The sequence below is a fragment of the Aphelocoma coerulescens genome, chromosome 1A, assembly GCF_041296385.1.
Source record: "Aphelocoma coerulescens isolate FSJ_1873_10779 chromosome 1A, UR_Acoe_1.0, whole genome shotgun sequence".
Taxonomy (NCBI): Eukaryota; Metazoa; Chordata; class Aves; order Passeriformes; family Corvidae; genus Aphelocoma; species Aphelocoma coerulescens.
Window position 1 is genome coordinate 65,777,793 of NC_091014.1, and position 18,011 is coordinate 65,795,803.

The following is an 18,011-nucleotide window of genomic DNA, read 5'->3' on the forward strand; positions in this document are numbered from 1 at the left end:
AAATAATTGAGGACTTCTTGACAGAAAAACTGCATTCTCTGAATGAAAATAATTGTGAACTGGGAGACTATAATGATGATAAATGGCAGGAAAAGTATAATACAGAAGTGTTGCTGAAAAATAATATTCTGAGTTAGATGGACCTTTGGTTTGAATGAGTCTGGAGTCCTCCCTCTTTCTTTTTTTTCAATTTTCTATTAAAAATAATAACTAATTTTTGGCAGCCATTTTTTCATGTTTATTCTTACTCTTGACTCAGTTTGGGCTATTATAGAAATATATAAATTATATAGCTATGTTAAAGCCATATAATTTATCTAATTATATTGCTATATGTACAATACAGGTCATGACCTTGTATGCACTTTTACCATCAATTTTTATTATAAAATTCTCAGTGTGTAGCTTTGTGCATTTCAGACTCAATAAATGGAATTAATAACAATCTGACATTATATATTTCATGTTGAAGGTGTGCTTTCATCCTACCTGTTGGAATTCTAATGTTTATGTTGGACAGTGTAGCTAAACCACTTCCCCATGAAAAGTATCCATTGGTCACCTGCAAAACAATTACGACGAAACAGATATTTAAACACTGGAGGGGGAAAAAATAGAATGATTAGTTTAGATTTAAAATGCAATCATAAATACCTGTGATTAATAGATACAGTGTGGTATGGTTGTACACACACAGAAGAAAACTAAGCCAACTTTGTAAGGATTGCCAAACCCACAAAAATTGTGAACAAGAAAAGATAAATACACAAATACATAATGTATGTAATGCAAGAAAGGGATGTGCTTGAGCTGAGTTCTATTTAACAAACACTTTCATTCTGTCAAATATGAGACTAAAGACTTAGACTTTAGACTCATGATGCCTCTTTGTTTCCTGAGAAGACACAAAATAACTACAAAAACTGGTCTGAAGCTCACTCTTCTCAATGTAAATTTGGCTAAAGTGCTAACTTATTTAAGGGCTTGCTCTTGCCATGGAAAATTTGAAACAACAGCAGCAATTGGGCACCATCAGGTGCTGTTGCAGGAGGATCTGCTCCCTGTTTTCATGAGGGAAAACATTTTCATCTCATTTTTCAATGAGATGACATTTTCAAACCACCTTAATTGCCACATCATCGATCTCCACAGGCCGTGTCTGCTTCCTTGCTGGCTGCTCGTAGTTTTCCAGCTGATACCTCAGAGGCTGCCTCCTGTTGATGGCCTTGGTGTGCTACACAGAGAGAAGTGAAGGAAGGAGAAAAGTTGGACTCCTCCAGGGAAGACAGAATTTGGTGCCCTGTAAAGCAAACAATCCATTCCCTTTCCTGCCATCATTCCAGCTCAGGAGAAGCAGCCACTGCTTTTCAATATGTGATAATACAGACATACTACTGTCTTGCACACTTTTTAAATGTTTGAACACCCTTAACTGAAGCACAGAAAATACTGGGATTTTTTTGCTTCCTGTGCATGACCATCTCAAATTTCAGCTCTGCCATCCTCCTCAAACACTCTCCCCATCATCTGGACTTGGCTGTCTCTGTTGGACTAAGCAAAAGGTGGACAGGACAAACAAAATAAAGGCTGAAACAATCTCATTTTTATTTCTTTTGTTATCAGAAAACCCAAGAAAGGTGTTGTTTCAGGTTGGAAAGCTAAAATAAAATTTATTTTGTGCTAATCCTTTCTTTCTATTGCCATTTCAAGTTTCAGTCACATTTCAAATTGTACGGTCAGATTGAAACTGCTGAAATATATAGCTTTAGAAAAATGTCAAAATGAAAAAAAAACACCTTTTCCCAATTCATCTTTGTTGTGGGTTTTTTTGTCCTCAAATTTCACTCAAATTTACTCTATGTTTAGTACTCCAGAAACAGCATTTTGGAATTAATTCCTATTTAACAAAGATTGGTGTTGTTTTTTTCCACCTTTAATTCTGGATTTCCCAGAGCAGGAATTGTTCCTCCCTAAGGATGACCAACATAAGATGCATTGTATGGGCAATATACAGTACAAACCCCATAACCACAGGAAATCTACCTGGGCCTTTTATTAAAAATTAATAATGTTGAATTTTAGTAATATTTAAATATGTTGGTGTGTTATGGTTCTTTTAGGTTGGTTTTTTTTTTACTATTGGCACTTCAGCAATGCTTAAATGCATATGGGGACCCTTCATGTCACAAAAAACACAGAGAGTAAGACAAAAGAGGAAAAACTGGTCAATATTAGAGCCAGGCTAGAAGCCACAGCTCTTGGGCTTTGTCAACTTGGCCACTGGCCCTGTATGGGGCTATGTGGCCTCTCTGCTTTGAAATTCAGTGTCATGAAGCAGAACTTACAAGTCCTGTGTGCTTCTTGCAGGATTCATAAGGTACAGAGCTGTCCCCCCCTCTCCAGCTGTCATCTCCAATCTCATCACTCAGGAGAAACTCATTCAGCTTCTGTACACTTGAAAGAAAACAGGACAGTGAGTTTCATAAACCCAGGTTTCCACGAATACATTTCCTTTTTTGTGCAGTCACGCCAGCAGGATTTATCAGAAATGTTCCAAAAGGAGTTCATGGGATCTTTTCATCTGCCACCCTGATGGCAAATGAAGATTTATGTGTGTTGAAGAAGGACAGATGAAAATAATTAAGCATTGTACTGGTAGCTGGGAATGAAGAGCAGAGAAAGTCATGAGGGTGCCAAGGGAGCTCCGTGGGAATGGCTTCCATCTTGGCAAGCTTATCTCTTCCATGCCTTTCTCATGCCTGTGCAGTCAGAGTGCAGAAATGAGTCATTCACCCACCTCCATCCTCTGGAACTGCCAGGACAGTGGGTGCATCCTGACACCGCTTTTGCTTCATATAAAAAAAGACATTAAAGCTATTAGAGACTGTCCAAAGGAGGTCATGAGGATGGTGAAGGGTCTGGAGGGGAAACCATATGAGGAACAGCTGAGGTCACCTGGCTTGCTCAGCCTGGAGAAGAGGAGGCTGAGGGCACACCTCACAGCAGTTCTGCAGCTTCCTCATGAGGGGAAGTGAAGGGGCAAGTACTGATCTCTGCTCCCTGTGACCAGTGACAGGACTCAAGGAAACAGCATGAAGCTGTGTCAGGGGAGGTTTAGGTTGGATATCAGGAAGAAGTTCTTTACCCAGAGGGTGGTCAGGCACTGGAATAGGCTCCCCAGGGAATGGTCACAGCCTCAAGGCTGACAGAGTACAAGGAGAATTTGAACAATGCTCTGAGGCACAGGGTGGGATTCCTGGGGTTTTCTGTGTAGGGCCAGGAGCTGGACTCAATGATCCTGATGTGTCTCTTCCAACTCAGCATATTCTGGGATTCCATGGTTCTATGCACTCCATGCACACAGGGGCTGGGTACTGCACACCTCAGCACAGCTGTGGCCTGGAGACACACAGCAACTCTTTGGCTAGCTCTTAAAATTGTCCACTGGGAAATATAGTGTGCAGGTTCAATTCATTCTTCATCACAGGAGGATTTGATCCTCTTTCTGTCCCACTTCCTTTCAGAGAGCTGTAAGCACTTGGGTCATTATCATTCTGGGGAAGGGATGAACAAAATCACACACCAGTTGTGGTGAAGCTGTTACTTTGCAAAAACTAAAATCAAGGTGCATTTGGCGAGAGACTGAGAAAGCAGAAGGACATATGCCTCCAGATGAGTTATTGGAACATTAATCTGCAAATGGGAAAGTAGTGCATCTCAAAGCCTGTCTGTGTATTTTATATTAAATTATCAATACACCTTCAAGCCACGGAGATACAGGTTAGCAAGAAAGTACTGCTGTTGTCATTATTTCCTCCTGCCAGCATGCCTGTTCCCATCTCCTCTCTTGAACAGAAAATTTATGTGACACATAAATTCTGATATGTTTCCATATGAGAATTTCAGTCTTACTTAGGTGACTAAGCAAGAATTCATTTTTTTGTAGAAGATACAAGACCTTGTTTTGATCATGCACCTAAGATGACATCAACCCTTACTTTGTGTTTGAATGAGGTACCCTCAGAAGTTTTATTGGCACTAGAACTACTCTTGAACAGAAAATTGAGATTCTGACCAAAGTATAAGCTCCTAATCACAGAAATAATAAGCACATAGTCGTGTATGTATTTGATTGAGAATAGAGTCATGGAGTGGCCAAACACACAATCTTTATCCTTCACCTGGGGGACATGATGTTCATGGGAGAAGGATGTTAGGAAATGAGTTTGAAAAAAGGATGCAGTTTGTTTTGGCAAATCTTTAAATATTGCCCTGAGGGGTGGCCAGCAGTGTTAAGGAAAATATACACACCATTTTGATATTAGGGCTATGCTAAACATTGTACAGAGATGTAGAGGCTTGGATGATTTATAGAGGAGCCTGGAGATTTTCCACTACTCAGAAATAATTTTCAACCTAGGGAAAATGTCTCATGTGGCCTTGCTCCTGCTGCTGCTTTGATAAAAATAAACTCTGTTTAATTATTTTTCTTTTTTGAAGTCAGAGCATCCATGACTGTGTCCATAGAGGCCACTGACACAACACCCAAAAGCCTGAAATTTGATTTATACCAACCAGCTCCTTTGAGAGTAAGTACTCTATAGCTCAGCATGAAGGAAGCTGCTCTGTTGGGCTGTTTTGCAGAAATAAATACCTGGAACAGGATGCAGGACATCACTAAATTCTCACTTATAGCCCAATGCACCTTCTGTGGAGGGGGTTAAGCCAGTTACTCTTCCTTGCTTCAGAAGGGCTGGTCTCACTAGAAAGCTTCACACCAGCCTCTCTCACCCCCTCAGTGCTGACAAGAGCCCAGAGAGTGCTAGGGAAGAGTGGTGGGGGGTGGCCACACTGGGAGAACAGGAGCATCTCTCAAGGAAGAACAGTGCAGCTCTGAATGTGAACTGCTAAAGTTAGTGAAATTGTAAAAAGAATGGAACATTAAGAATCATAGAATCACAGAATGGCCTGGGTTGGAAGGAATCTCAAAGACCACCTGGTTCTGACCCCCCTTCCACCAGACCAGCTTGCTCAGAGCCCCATCCAACCTGGCCTTGGACACTTCCAGGGATCCAGGGGCAGCCACAGCTTCTCTGGGCAACCTGTGCCAGGGCCTCAGCACCCTCACAGTGAAGATTTCCTTTTTAATATCCAATCTAAACATCCTCTCTGTCAGTATGAAGCCATTCCCCCTTGCCCTGTCACTCCAGGCCCTTGCCAAGAGTCTCTCTCCATCTTTCCTGTGGGCTCCCTTCAGGCACTGCAAGGCCACAATGAGGTCACCCCAAAGCCTTCTCTTCTCCAGGCTGAACAATCCCAATTCCCTCAGCCTTTCCTCACAGCAGAGCTGCTCCATCCCTCTGCTGCCCTTGGTGTCCCTGCTCTGGACGGGCCCCAGCAGCTCCCTGTCCTTCCTGTGCTGTGTTTCTTTGTCTCAGTGTCCTGCAGTGAAAAGGAAGGGTCACTGATTTCTCTCACATCTTTAGCATCAGAGTCCCACTTCATAACACTCTTCCACTTGAGCAGGTAGAAACAACCATTTCTGTTATTGAACATGGGTGTTCAGGAGTTGGAGGAAGGAGAGGGGCCACTTACCTCACGATGGCCTTGACTGCAAAACGAACCACGGTGGAGAGCAGGAACAGAGGTGTGACCAAGATGTGGAACAGTGACAGGGATGCAAAGGCCTGGGCGGGCTGTAGTGGCCTGTCATTGGTGTATGCATAAGTCACAAAGGTCTGTCACATCAGGGAAAGAGCACGTCAGGACAAGGACTCTTGAACAAGATGGACAAGGACAGCAAGAAAGATATTTTGCTCAGCTAAGGCTAATAACTACCACAGTTCATTGGGAATCAAGATGAACTGAAGAGAAAGGTGTGTTGTGTTAAAGCAAAATAGATTTTAAAATCTTGCCAGTGATTTCAAGAGGTTTAAACATTGAAGAGTGAAAAAGTTTTCACTGTAAAATCTAGCATTTGATTACAGCTTTGTAACTGACTTTAGGGTTTACAGGAAACACACAGCTCAGAGAAAAACCCAGTAAGAATCTAACAAATCTTAGGGTTTTTTCACAGATAAGACTTAAACCTGGCTAGAGAACAAGCAAAATTTATTCCTCTTTAAACTGCAGAGTACCCTTTCTTGAAAACTGAAATGATGCCTCATAATGCATTTTGAAACAGGAATGAGTTTTCTTGCTAAAGAGACAAGAAAAGACACTCAAAACCCCTTTCAAAAAGAGCTTTTCAAAATGGGTCTTCTTTCAAGTGGTAATGAATTCTTTCTTTCTTTCTTTCTTTCTTTCTTTCAAGTTGTAATGTTTTTTCTTTCTTATAGTAAAAAATTATTTTTCTCTTTGGTTTTGCCAATCCACCTTCTGGGAATGACAACTTCCAGTGTCATGCTGTCCTACAGTTAGCAGGGTCCTCTTAACTCATCTGCTGGTTTAGTAAACAGTAGGTCCTACAATAACAATGGTGTCCTGTTCTTCCTTTTTACACCCCCTCCCCCCACTTTTCTCTCCCATTTTTATAAGGAAAACTGAAAAAAACCCATATCTTACTGCAAGAACAGCTGCTATTGGTATGGCTGCATTCATAAAAACTGGGAAAGAGAAACAAAATAAGCATCAGATTATAGGAAATAAGAAAAAACAATTTTACAGTAAGCGTATGACACTAAAAGGATCCAGTTATTTCCAATTCAAGTAATTAAAAAGCCCAAAGGAAAATTACTCTGCAGGAAGAAAGACAACTAAAACATTACTCAACCCTTCTACATTGCAAAAAACACAATTTATATGCAGAAAAATTTTTGCTGCAATCAGAGCTGCCAATATTATCTGGAGCCTCCTTACTATAAAGCAACTCCTAACTGTAATGTCACAATGAAGGTAACAGAAAAACTACTGCAAAAAAAATCAGCAATATACATTTTATCCCTTTGAATGTCTGTGTTATGTATTTATCATGCCTTTTTATTTTAATGCCATTACACACAGACAGAAGTGTCACAGGCACAGTTGTATCTCTCTTTAGTTGAAGTTGGGAAGAATGTTCACATGAAAAACAGGATACTCTTCCAAGCACTAAAAACACAGTTACTTACTGGAAAGAGACGTATGGAGTGCAAAGGTTTTGAGGCTGGTGAGCTCTTTCATTCTTGTTTCTTCCACACTTGTACAAAATATGTGCTCCCAGGCATATAGCTTTAATAGCTTAATGCCTTTGAGTATCTCATTGGTTTTCTTTAATCTCTCAGTAGAATAGTCCTTCATTTCAAAAGAAAACCAGAAGAAAAATTGACTGTTTGTAGTCTTAATGAGAACCCTCTTTTCTCCTCACTTCTGTTGCAAAATTCATTAAAAAAAATTATTGTTTGTTTGTGATTTTGTACAGGCACCGTACTGAGAAAAAGAATATAAAATTTCATTTTCTTTGCAGATATTAAAATATTTACAACCATGAGGGGAAATTAAGTGACCTTTTTCTGCAAAGAAAAATAACTCAAAACATCCCAACCCTTCAAAGAGAGGATGAAACTCAGGGAGGTGGGTTAGTAGGTCAATGGTGTCCATAACAACAGACAGAAACCTAAATGTGTGTATTTGTTGATACAAGAAACATTCTGGGATCCAGTTGTGCAAATAATTGAGATATTTATCAATGTATTTAGCTAATTTCCCCTCATTAAAAAACAGTAATCATAAGTTTTGGTAAAATCATGGATTTTGGTAAAATCATGGATTTTGGTAAAATCGTAGTCCAAAAGATGTTATGAGTCAGAGGAAGTCAGAATAGAGCAGCAGGAAAGACTGAGATTATTTCTGAAATTATGCAAAGATAAACCCTCTGTTAAATTTTTACAGGTTATAAAAATTGGCACAACTCAACAGGATTGAAGTGTGTTGCAATTAGATCCATGCATGTCTAATTTGCTTACTGAATGTTAAGATAAAAAGGATCTCTAAATATTTGGCAACTTAAACATCAAAGACTTATTTAAAAAGTTCAAGGGTCACAGCAATAAAGTTAAAAATTAGACAAAGGAGCAGAAAACATTTCTAACTGCTGAACTAAATTAGGCAGCAAAACAAACTTACAGCACTGAAGAATTTAGATATTAATAGATAATAATCCATCAGTACCAACTGATTTTTAGAGAATACCAAAGCTTGGGCTGAGATTAAAAAGTCTCTAGACTTTACAGAGGGAGGTTGTGCACATTCTTTAATACTTTCCTGCTATAATTTATCAGTCATTTGCACTGTTTGCTAACATCCCATGAAATACAACATCTGCATGTGGGAATAACACCCTTCCATGGAGTGGAATTCAGACAAAATTGTGCTAGTTGGATTAAAAATACTCTTTTCTGAGAAGGCACGTCAAGGCCCACATACTTTTTTGAGATTCTCTTCTGACAAATGTGAGGAAGGAAGAGACACTGAGCCTCAGAAAAACAGACAGGGAGGGACGGTGGAATTGAAGGATGGCCTGCCCAAACACACACAATGGTTTTCACTAACTGCAAGAACAGAATCCAGAAACCCTGTTCTCATTTCTGGATCACAAATATCACTGAAATAATTCACTTACAAGAGTGCTCTTCTGAGCCTCAGCCAGCTTGGTGGCTATGAAGTACTGGATGGGAGCTAAGAGTACAATGACAGCGGCCCCGACCAAGGCACTCACTCCCAGTAGGTTGTAGAGGAGGATCACACCCATTATTATCTGTGAAGAAAAGAGCAACACAGGAGGAAAAAAATGTAGATTTCAATAAGCCAGCACCACACCAAGAGAAAAATGTTTGTTCTTCTAATAAACACTTAAATGGTTCATAGGAATCAGCTGAGCCCATACTTCAGGAGATCACATTTGGAAAGTGTGGGAAATAAACCCAGAAGCCTTTCTTTCTGACATTAACTAAATAGTTTGTGTTAGTGCCTGGTAGTTCTAAATCCAGACTGGGTTTCCACAAAACTAAAGGAGCATTAAAATGATGGTGCTTGCCCCGAGGCATTTTACAGAGTTCCTGGCCTCAAGTCCTGTTTACACTAGAGCTCCTTACCTCACTCTGGAAGCATTCAGAGGTCTTAGGGCTGTCTTGGATCACATTTGCATTCTGTTGTAGTGTCCCTGTGCAACTGCAGGCAGAGGGACATCTCAGATAGGCACTGAAGCACAAAGCAGATGTGCTGGGACTGACACAAACTGAGCTTGGGCATCAATACCACGCAGCTCTGGAGGAAAATGCTGCCTTAGTCCTACAAAGGGTTTGGGAACACTTCCCACAGAAGTTTACCTGGGAATGGCTGTGATGCAACTGCTGTGATTCTGGTTCCTGAGTTAATTCAAGCTCTGCTATATAAATATTTCTATTAAAAGCTCCACTTTGTGGTAGAGAGATGTCCTCAGTGATAAGAGGGTATCCAGAATTAGTTGCATATCTCATATTTTTATCTCTTAAACAAGTCTGTCTTTAAATCTCCTTTCTTATTATACAACATCAGAAGTAACAATCAATGGAGTTTAACATTTTTAAAGCAATATTTAGCTTTTCAGGCTCCTGCACTGCAAATTGCCATACCTAGCCACAGCAGTTAGATCACCTGACAGCAACACTTCCACCCACTTCACTGGATGTGAAACAGTGAAATGAAACCCTCTATATTATTTTTAATTTCTGTTGCCATGTAACCTTTTTCGCCTTTTATCCATAAACTATTTCATGACACTCTAAACCCTACCCAACCCATTAGTAGTAGTAATATTGCTGACTAATGAAATAGATTACACTCTTAGGAAATTCAGCAGATCTACTGTAAGAATTGGTTCTATCCCCTTTAAAAACTCTTTAATGTCACTGAGATCACTGAAATGTAAGTCCATGCCAAACACAACCTGAGCTAAAATTCTGAACATGCTACAGGAATTCAAGCTTCACAGAAAATTCAGGATGGCTGAGGTCCTTAAGTAGGTCCTGGCACTTTTGAAGATTTCTTTCAAGCTAATTATCCCAGCCTTTCCTTCCTAGAGATCTGCCTCCAGTTCTTTCCCAGCCCTGTTAAGAACCAGATGTGTCCAGTGACTAAGTTTGTTTGGAAGAGAGCTCCTCTGAGCATTGTCAGTGCTCATGTCAGTCATGGAGCAGGATTCAATTGCTGTTGGTCCTGCCACAAAACCCAGTTACAAGTGGACACTGCAGAATCAATGCTTAGTTCTGATGCCAGGTGGCAAAATAAAAGCAATGGATATGTGTCAGCAGTGGAAGAAATATGAGCAGGAAAAGGATTGCAGGTCCTACAAGCCACAGACATGGAAATCCTGCTAAAAAACCCCTCTCTCTTCACTGGCCCTTAGAGAGACACCTTTCCAGCCCTTGGGCCACCTTTTTGCTTGTCAATCTTAGTGGGAAGTGCAGGTTCCTCTCTGGATTTTGTAGTAGTGTCCCGGACATGCATTCTCCTCACCCAGGCTGGAGGATCTCTGAAATCAGCCCCTTACTTTGATGCTCTACCTGAACAGGCATTGCCCACAGATTGGGGCACAGGAACAAGAACCACATTAACTGGTTGGTTTCTATGGCAACCAAGTTATTGATTTGTCCCAGTGTCATCTCTCCCATGGACAAGTTGGATGTAGAAAGCCTCAGGATCTTGTTATATATCATTGCCTGTAAGAAAGGGGGGGGAAAGGAAGTTATTAAAATAATGTAATTATAAAAGAACAGTAGCAGTGGGATGTTTCAAACTGCATCATCAGCCTTTACCTAGGACAGCCCTTCTCCCAGTCTCTCACCTGAGACAGCGAGAGATGGAGACAGAGTGAGAGAAAGCACAAGAGAGAACACTGACTTTAAAAAACTCCAATTCCTCTTAAAAGATTTGTTGCTTAACGCAGACCTAAAACAGAACAAAAATGACAACAAAACATCAAAATTTAGGAAATTGGCCAAAGAAACTTTTTTAACAAGCATTTGGTGAGCCTGCTTTTCTGTGACACTGTCTGTCAAAGAGATCCTTGTTTCTGATAAGACAGTTAAATTCACGCTGTGAAGTTTGATCAGAGTGGGTATGTATTCCTTTGGGTTTCTCTCCCTTACCTGGCCATTCCTTTCCATAAAATTTGTAGGAGCTTAACAGGGTTTAAAATGAATCAGGGATAACATCTACTGGATTTTAAAGACAAATATTGTGAGCCCAGTTTGCAGTTATGACCAAACATGAAACATTGCAGCTCCAAGGAAGTTTTAAAAATAATTTGTCCTTTTTGACCCATTTTCTCCATGAATAAAGTATGTCCTGCAGAATTAATCAGAAATGCCTGGTGAATTAAATCAGCTGCATATGGCCCTAAGAGTCCCAATTTTGCTTAGTGGGTGTCACAAAAAGGAGTCATAAAAGGAAACAACCAGGTGCTCTTTCATCCCCAAATCTGTACCATCTACCCTGGGAGAAGGCAGAAAATGTTTGAAGCAGCTCCATCAATCAGGGTACGCACACACACACAAAAAAAAAAGAAGCTTCCATGCTGAGATGATATTCCCATGGTTAGTTACATCTGGCAAAACATCAGTTCCAGCTTCTGGAGTGCTACTGTTGCCTGTGGAGTTTGGTCTGTGCAGAGCCCAGCTACACCCCCACCACGTGCTGGGCTGGAGCTGCTGGCTCCACTTCATAAACAAGGCTCTCACAGAGGGTTAAGGGATGCTGGGGTTACAGACACAGTCCTGCAGATGAATCACTCCCATCCCATCCCACAGGGCTCTGTGCTAAAGGGCATAAATATCCAGAGTCACCACCCCCGATGCATGCAGAGTTCCCATAAAACAAGGACGCTCTGCAGATGACTCCATCCACAGTCAGCAGAAGCAAACCCATAAGCAAACGAACAAAGCAGATGCAGAGTCAAAATGACACTGCTGATCCTCATCTATCTCTCATTGTCTGCAAAGATGTATTTTTATATGCATGGGTTTTTCTGGGTGTTAAACTTCCGCAGGTTAAAATGACGGGATTCGTTTTTAGCAAAAGGAATTGCTGCCAGCAGTTTGCCAGCACTATTTTGTCCAGTTTTCTGTATAAAAATACAGCACATATCTTCTCTGAAATCATCACTTCAAGCTTGGTCTTCAGATAAAGAATGAGACAAATGAAAGCACAAAGCTGGAGCTGTTATTAGTGAATCTCCTGGCAGATCTTTGCTCACCAGTAAAGCACCCCGGAGGTTGATGCCAGTCTCTGTAGTCACATAGTAGGAGGCCTGCAGGAATGTCCTTTGCAGGATAAGGGCCAGGAAGAGAAGGACTGCCAAGACATAAACATTCCTGAGGAAATCCTCCAAGGCAAGGTATGAGTTTGATGGATCCTTTACCTGAAAAGAAAGGAAAAAATGATGCAAGTGCCATAGGAGGGATTGTATATTCCTGAGGAGCTGGAAACAAGCAAATTCAATCATTGCATTAGAAAGAAACATACTGGTGGTACTATGGGAAAGCTATCGAAATCAGATTTCTCATTGACCTCTATATCAAAATTATTTGGATACAAATTAAAAACTCCACTCCTGTTCCAAAGACTAAGGATTGAGATCTTTTAGCAGTTCTAAAATGTTTTAGTTTTAGCAGGAAAGGAACAATAAGATCACCATGTCTGCCTTGTCTTTAGTTTCCTCATCAAATTCTGGTGATTTGTAGGATAGAAAAGCTACTCAGTAGAAAATAAAGCTCATTCCACCTGTATCACAGAGAAGCTGCAAGAAAATATTTTTTTATTGCATGGGATTAGTTATTTATGTTGCATTTGCATATTATGGAAACAATTCCTTCCAGGAATATAGTCTATGATACCCATAAAATCTGAATAACATAAGACTATACATGCCAGTATTCCCCACAAAATGAGATTTAAATGCCTCAACATGGAAGAGAAAAAAAATCTTGTTTAAAGCCCTTTGTTTTCATTTTCTAGTTTTTGTGTTCACTGTTCTGCTCTGTTTCAGGCAGAAAAGGAAACAAATGTACCAAAATACTCCAAGGAAGACTGTTCCTTTGGTATTTCCGATCCAGCTGGAAGCAGGATGTACTGGAATTCTTACAGGGGAAAAAAAAGGAAAAAAAAAAAAAAAAGAAGGAAAAAGCCTGTTCTACTGAAATATCCAGCCTGATTCTGAGATTAAAGGTTTGGGCAATATAGGAAAGAAGGCCATCTGCCCAAGACTCATTGAAAAAAGGGTTGCTTAAGTGCATGGTTGGTCAGACAAATATATTTGAAAACTTTTCTCTTAATGTTCTGCTGCATCTAACTTCCCCTTGTTTTTATAGTGGGGATATAAATAAGAAAATAACATTTGTAGGTACCTTTTTTCAATGTATATAGAGTTCTCAGGAATTAAGGCAGAAGAAGCATAAAATTAAATGTATTCACATTAATTGGAACTAGAGAGAATTTAAAGGAGAAATGTTTAATAGCAAGAACAGCCAAGAGAAAGTTTATCAAAATCCATAAATTAAAGGCAAATGTATTCTGAAATGTATCCAAGAGAAATAGTGACTGTCACCAAGCCAAGTGGTTTCAAGATCTCCAATGATTCCAACCTTCTCTTTAGCCAATGCTGATTAAAACTTTTTAAAAAGCCACAACTGAAACCCCTCCACTGAAGAGTACAAAAAGATAAAGGAAGCAAAGGATTCCTAAATCTGAGATCCAGAAATTATTTTCAAGCTTAAATACCTTGTTTATTCACCATGAAAAAAACCCCAACATTTTTGAAGGCAAAACATGCACTTTGCCCTGTAACTCTGTGGCTCAAATCCAGCTTGTGCAGGTTCAAGGATGATAAAAAGCTTTGTTTGATAAGCTGTACAATTAAACTCTCCTTCAGTGCAGTGAAAGCCTCAAGCCAAATTGAGACCATCAGTCAAGAAAATTAATGTCAGGAGTGAACAGCCAAGAAAAAGATATTTGGGTAGTGATGATAGTCAAATACTTTATCTGGAGAGGAAAATGCTATTCCATTACATACCTATCTGCTCATTCAGAGACAAAACACTCCAGAAACTGTATGGAGATGTTTCTCTATCAGAAGACAAATGCAGGAAAATGTCTTTGTCATTTCTTCTCTGCTGTCAGTAAAATAATTTTACCTGTATCTTTTAATTAGTTACTAATAAATTCTTTTTCTTGTAATAGAAAATGTTCTGTATCAGAGGCTTGCTCAGTGTTTAGAGGTGATCTCAGAAAGTTCAGTCTCAGTGAAATGTGAAATGAGCAGTGATCTGGCATCTCTTGTGCATCTTTATTATCAAAAATGCCATTGAGTAAAGTGGATACTTTTCAATTTCTCACATGTGCCAACACATTTCCTCACAGCAGCAACCAACACAATCAGCTACAAACAGGGACTGGCTACTCTCAGCTTCCCAGTAAAAAAACAGATTTCAGAGAGCTCAGAACTGTTAATGAAGTATAAACTGACAAATGGATAGGAATTAAGCAAAATTCCCAGGCTGAATGCATCACTGAGGCACCACCAGTGCGTGTCCTGCCTGAAACAAACAGGCACACTTGAAGAGGAGCAGAAAAGTCGTTCCTTCCCAGAACTGCTGGGGTGACTCCATCAAGACAGGCAGCTGGGGAGCTGAGGGGAGCCACCACAATCTGTGTTCCATTCCTACCCAAGGCTCCCACTGCTCAGGTTTATAACTTGACTGTCTCTCACAACAGAAATATTCATTTTGCTTGAGAGAAACCACAATAATACAGTGATGACCACAGATCTATCAAAGCATGCAGCCAGCTGTCTTAAATACCTGCTATGACTCTAAAACTACTACCAGAGCCATTCAATCCACGTTGTCAGGTTACCTTTTCTGTGGTATTTGTATTATTAGTTGTATTCTGGAAGCCCTGGACAATGCCAGAAATGCACAGTGGCCCAGCAAAGCCCAGCAGGTCGGCCAGGTAGCGGAAGGTGCTGCTGAGCAGGATTGGCCGTCCAAAAGCGCTGTACATGGCCAACCAAATGGAGGGGCTCCGGTTGGGATGGTCCTCCACCTTTTTCTGGAAAACAGAAACAGGTACCCATGCATTAAGAGTAGCCTCCCAGGCTCTATATGGCAACATTCCTGTCTGGATGCCTAAATGGTTCCAGAAAGGTGTTTTGGACCAGGTGAGGCAGCAAACACATTGTAATTATCAACAGATTTCAGGCATTCTTCACAGCAAGTTCAAATTCTGCCTCCCCTTGCTAACTGTGGTTTCTCACCTCTATATCCTATCACTTTCCTGAACCTGTGAACACAGGAATGCAAGCACAGATTATCATCCTGGCAGGCAGCCATTGTCCCTTGTACATGTGTGCTCAGGGAGAGCTCTGACCTTTCAGTCCTTTGCTCACGTGGGTAATCCTGGTTTCACAGTAGCTGTGAAACCACTTGATCCAGTAAAGGCTTCTGATTGCAGGAAAAATACATGACAATTACAAGAACATAGTTTAATTTAATTTACCTGGAATTTTTTCCATCTCTTGGATGCCTTCCAGGATGACACACTTCAACCAATCAATGATAACTGTGCTCAAAAAATTAAAGCAGCAGACCAGGATGGGAGGCAAGATTAATTCAACCGAGGGTCCTTTCTAGCCTTCAGATCTGTGAATTTACACAGTATCACAGCTCTTGGCTAAAACACCAACCAGCAGATATGTCTTAGTGTAATCAGAAGAGTTCTGATATCTCTGAGGTCCTTTCAATTTAATGAAGAAAGAGTTTTACTGACCAGAGCTATGCTCTGCAGAGTGCTTCCTTGCAGTTCAGGCGGCAGCTTTTGACACTTTAAACAAGCATCTGTCATTTCTCAAGCAGCACAGATGCCTGCAAGCTGCAAGCCAAGCCAAGCCCTTTTGAGCCTTCACAGAGACATTTTAAGCACAGCCAAGCAACAACCACCCCCTGCCCCAGCAAATTCACAGAAGAAAAGCAAGTGTTTCTGTAACCTCCCTGGCTGCCTCGTCTTTTTTTCCTTTTTTCTCAGTTTTTCCTTTTTATGCCATTTCCACAGTGAGATGGATCATGTGTGTGGTGCCAAAATGTGCAGGTGGACCAGGTGGCTGCCAGAGACTGGGCCAGGCCAATGCCAAGGAGCTTAGGAAGGAGAAATAAGCACCATGAGGTCAAATCAGAGCTACCATTCCAGAAAGGGGTGAGAATGAAATTGCTCTCTCTGAGGAGGTAAAGAGCACTAGGGCCTCATGTGAGTTGCCCAGAAAAAAGGCTCTGAATTTGTGGCCTAATGGGTTTTGAGCTTGAGTGCCCTAAAAGGGTTAATCATTTAATAACTTGAACAGCTTGAGAGGAGCTAAGCTAATTTATTGGGTAAACAGCTGCCATCTTTTGGAAAAAAACTGTTGTATTATTCTGGGCAGAATTATTCAATTAACAGTAAATTTGGTAAATGGCAAAGGTAAATTCTTATTTCTCTAACAATTTAATAGCCATTTTCATTATTACTACAATTCACACCTTGGTCATCGCTACGTGAAATCTGTTTCCTTTCAGTTGGAAAAATACTAATTAATTTATCTAATTTATTGCTAAACACTGTTTTTTCTTCTTTTTAAAATCAGGATTTCATATTAGCTGAAGCATGTAATGGGAAGAGGGGAGAAAGATTTTTTCTAATCATAATTTATTTTCCAGAATGGTCCTTGATTGTTATGGGCTTGCATAGAATGTTGCTGTGTTGATTAACCAGTCTGGGCTACTGTTCTCAGCTGTGGCACTTGATCAGGTTTTCCTTGTCTTTGTCAACTTCCTTTCAAATTCCTGTAATTTTCTCTACCTTGGCCAATCCACAGTTGGAATAAAGGGCAGTGAGACAGTGCTTGCTGATAAATCAAGTCACCTGTAAGGTTTGCCTCAGTAAATGTGGAAATCTGACTCTTCTCATAGTTCTGGAGCTGGCAGTATGAGCCTGGTGATGAAGAGCAATGCCCTGTTTCTGTGATTTCTAGTTAACAATTTCATTCATCCTGGTTTTTTGCCCTAGCAGGTAAGATCCATAGTGGATAGCAGGCATAGGAAACTAATGGCCCTTGACTTTAAAAATTGATTTTTCTATTACATGCCCAAAAGAAAAGCTTTCTATTGACCATTGGGACAAATTATACAGGATTTAGGTTGGTGGGCTAAGCCAAATGTAATATCAATGTGCTAAATCTATTTTTGGATATGTGATAGATGATGCACTGGTATGTGGTGTGAAACATGTAGGCTGCTTCTACAGAAACTGAAACAAAAGCCAAGCAACAACAGACACAGGATCTCAGAGGTTTTTTGGGCAGGGGGGCAGTAAATGGAATTATGTGAGAATTGATACAATTTTTTCCATTTTCATAGCATGCAGAAGAAATATCAAGACAATGTGAGCTGTCTCAAAAGCATTTTACAATATAGAGTATTCATGGTCATGTTCAGCACCTTTCATCAAGGTGTGATAAGAAGGGTTTGGGAAGGAACAGGAGTTTTCTCTCTGCAGGGCCATGGAGCACAGCTGAAATCAGCTATTTCCAGGCACAGGCAGGGGTAACCCAACTTAATCCAGAGGAGGCTGTGGGGCTCCCCTCCCCAGTTACAGGAGATTAGTGTAAAATACACACTTGGCAGCAGAGACAGTGGCATATCATCTCCTCCAGACTGCAGACCACACTCCAATCTGAAGAATTTTCCTAATTATGTGGCTGTTTTCTGGCCCAACCAGGCACAAGCCAACGCATTTCTGGACAGGAACGAACTGCAGTGAGTTCCACTGCCTGGCTCCTTGGATCTGCTTTAGCCATTTGGTTTACTTTAGTGTTATCTACAATTACCAGTTTACTTCAAGGTTACAGCCTGATTTTGAAGAGTAGCACAAATGTGTAGCAATCTCAAGTCTTTGGACAACTACAGAACACAAAATATCTGATGTAAGGCAGCATCAGAAATGTAGGTGAGTGTAACTGCATAAATAAC

The 18,011-nt window shown here is 40.5% G+C and overlaps 1 protein-coding gene across 12 annotated transcripts in view; it reads right to left on the reverse strand.

The window, feature by feature from the left end:
* The window catches only part of ABCC9 (ATP binding cassette subfamily C member 9), a 68,799-nt gene that overhangs the window by 35,856 nt on the left and 14,932 nt on the right, over positions 1-18,011 (reverse strand). For all 12 annotated transcript variants that reach the window (XM_069003339.1, XM_069003335.1, XM_069003336.1 and 9 more), the window contains 10 exons: positions 14,869-15,063; positions 12,212-12,376; positions 10,521-10,676; positions 8,600-8,734; positions 7,110-7,272; positions 6,565-6,605; positions 5,596-5,738; positions 2,346-2,454; positions 1,124-1,234; positions 490-562 (listed from right to left, as the gene is read on the reverse strand). In XM_069003339.1, the coding sequence (XP_068859440.1) occupies positions 490-562; positions 1,124-1,234; positions 2,346-2,454; positions 5,596-5,738; positions 6,565-6,605; positions 7,110-7,272; positions 8,600-8,734; positions 10,521-10,676; positions 12,212-12,376; positions 14,869-15,063 (1,291 nt within the window). The remainder of the gene's footprint in view (positions 1-489; positions 563-1,123; positions 1,235-2,345; positions 2,455-5,595; positions 5,739-6,564; positions 6,606-7,109; positions 7,273-8,599; positions 8,735-10,520; positions 10,677-12,211; positions 12,377-14,868; positions 15,064-18,011) is intronic.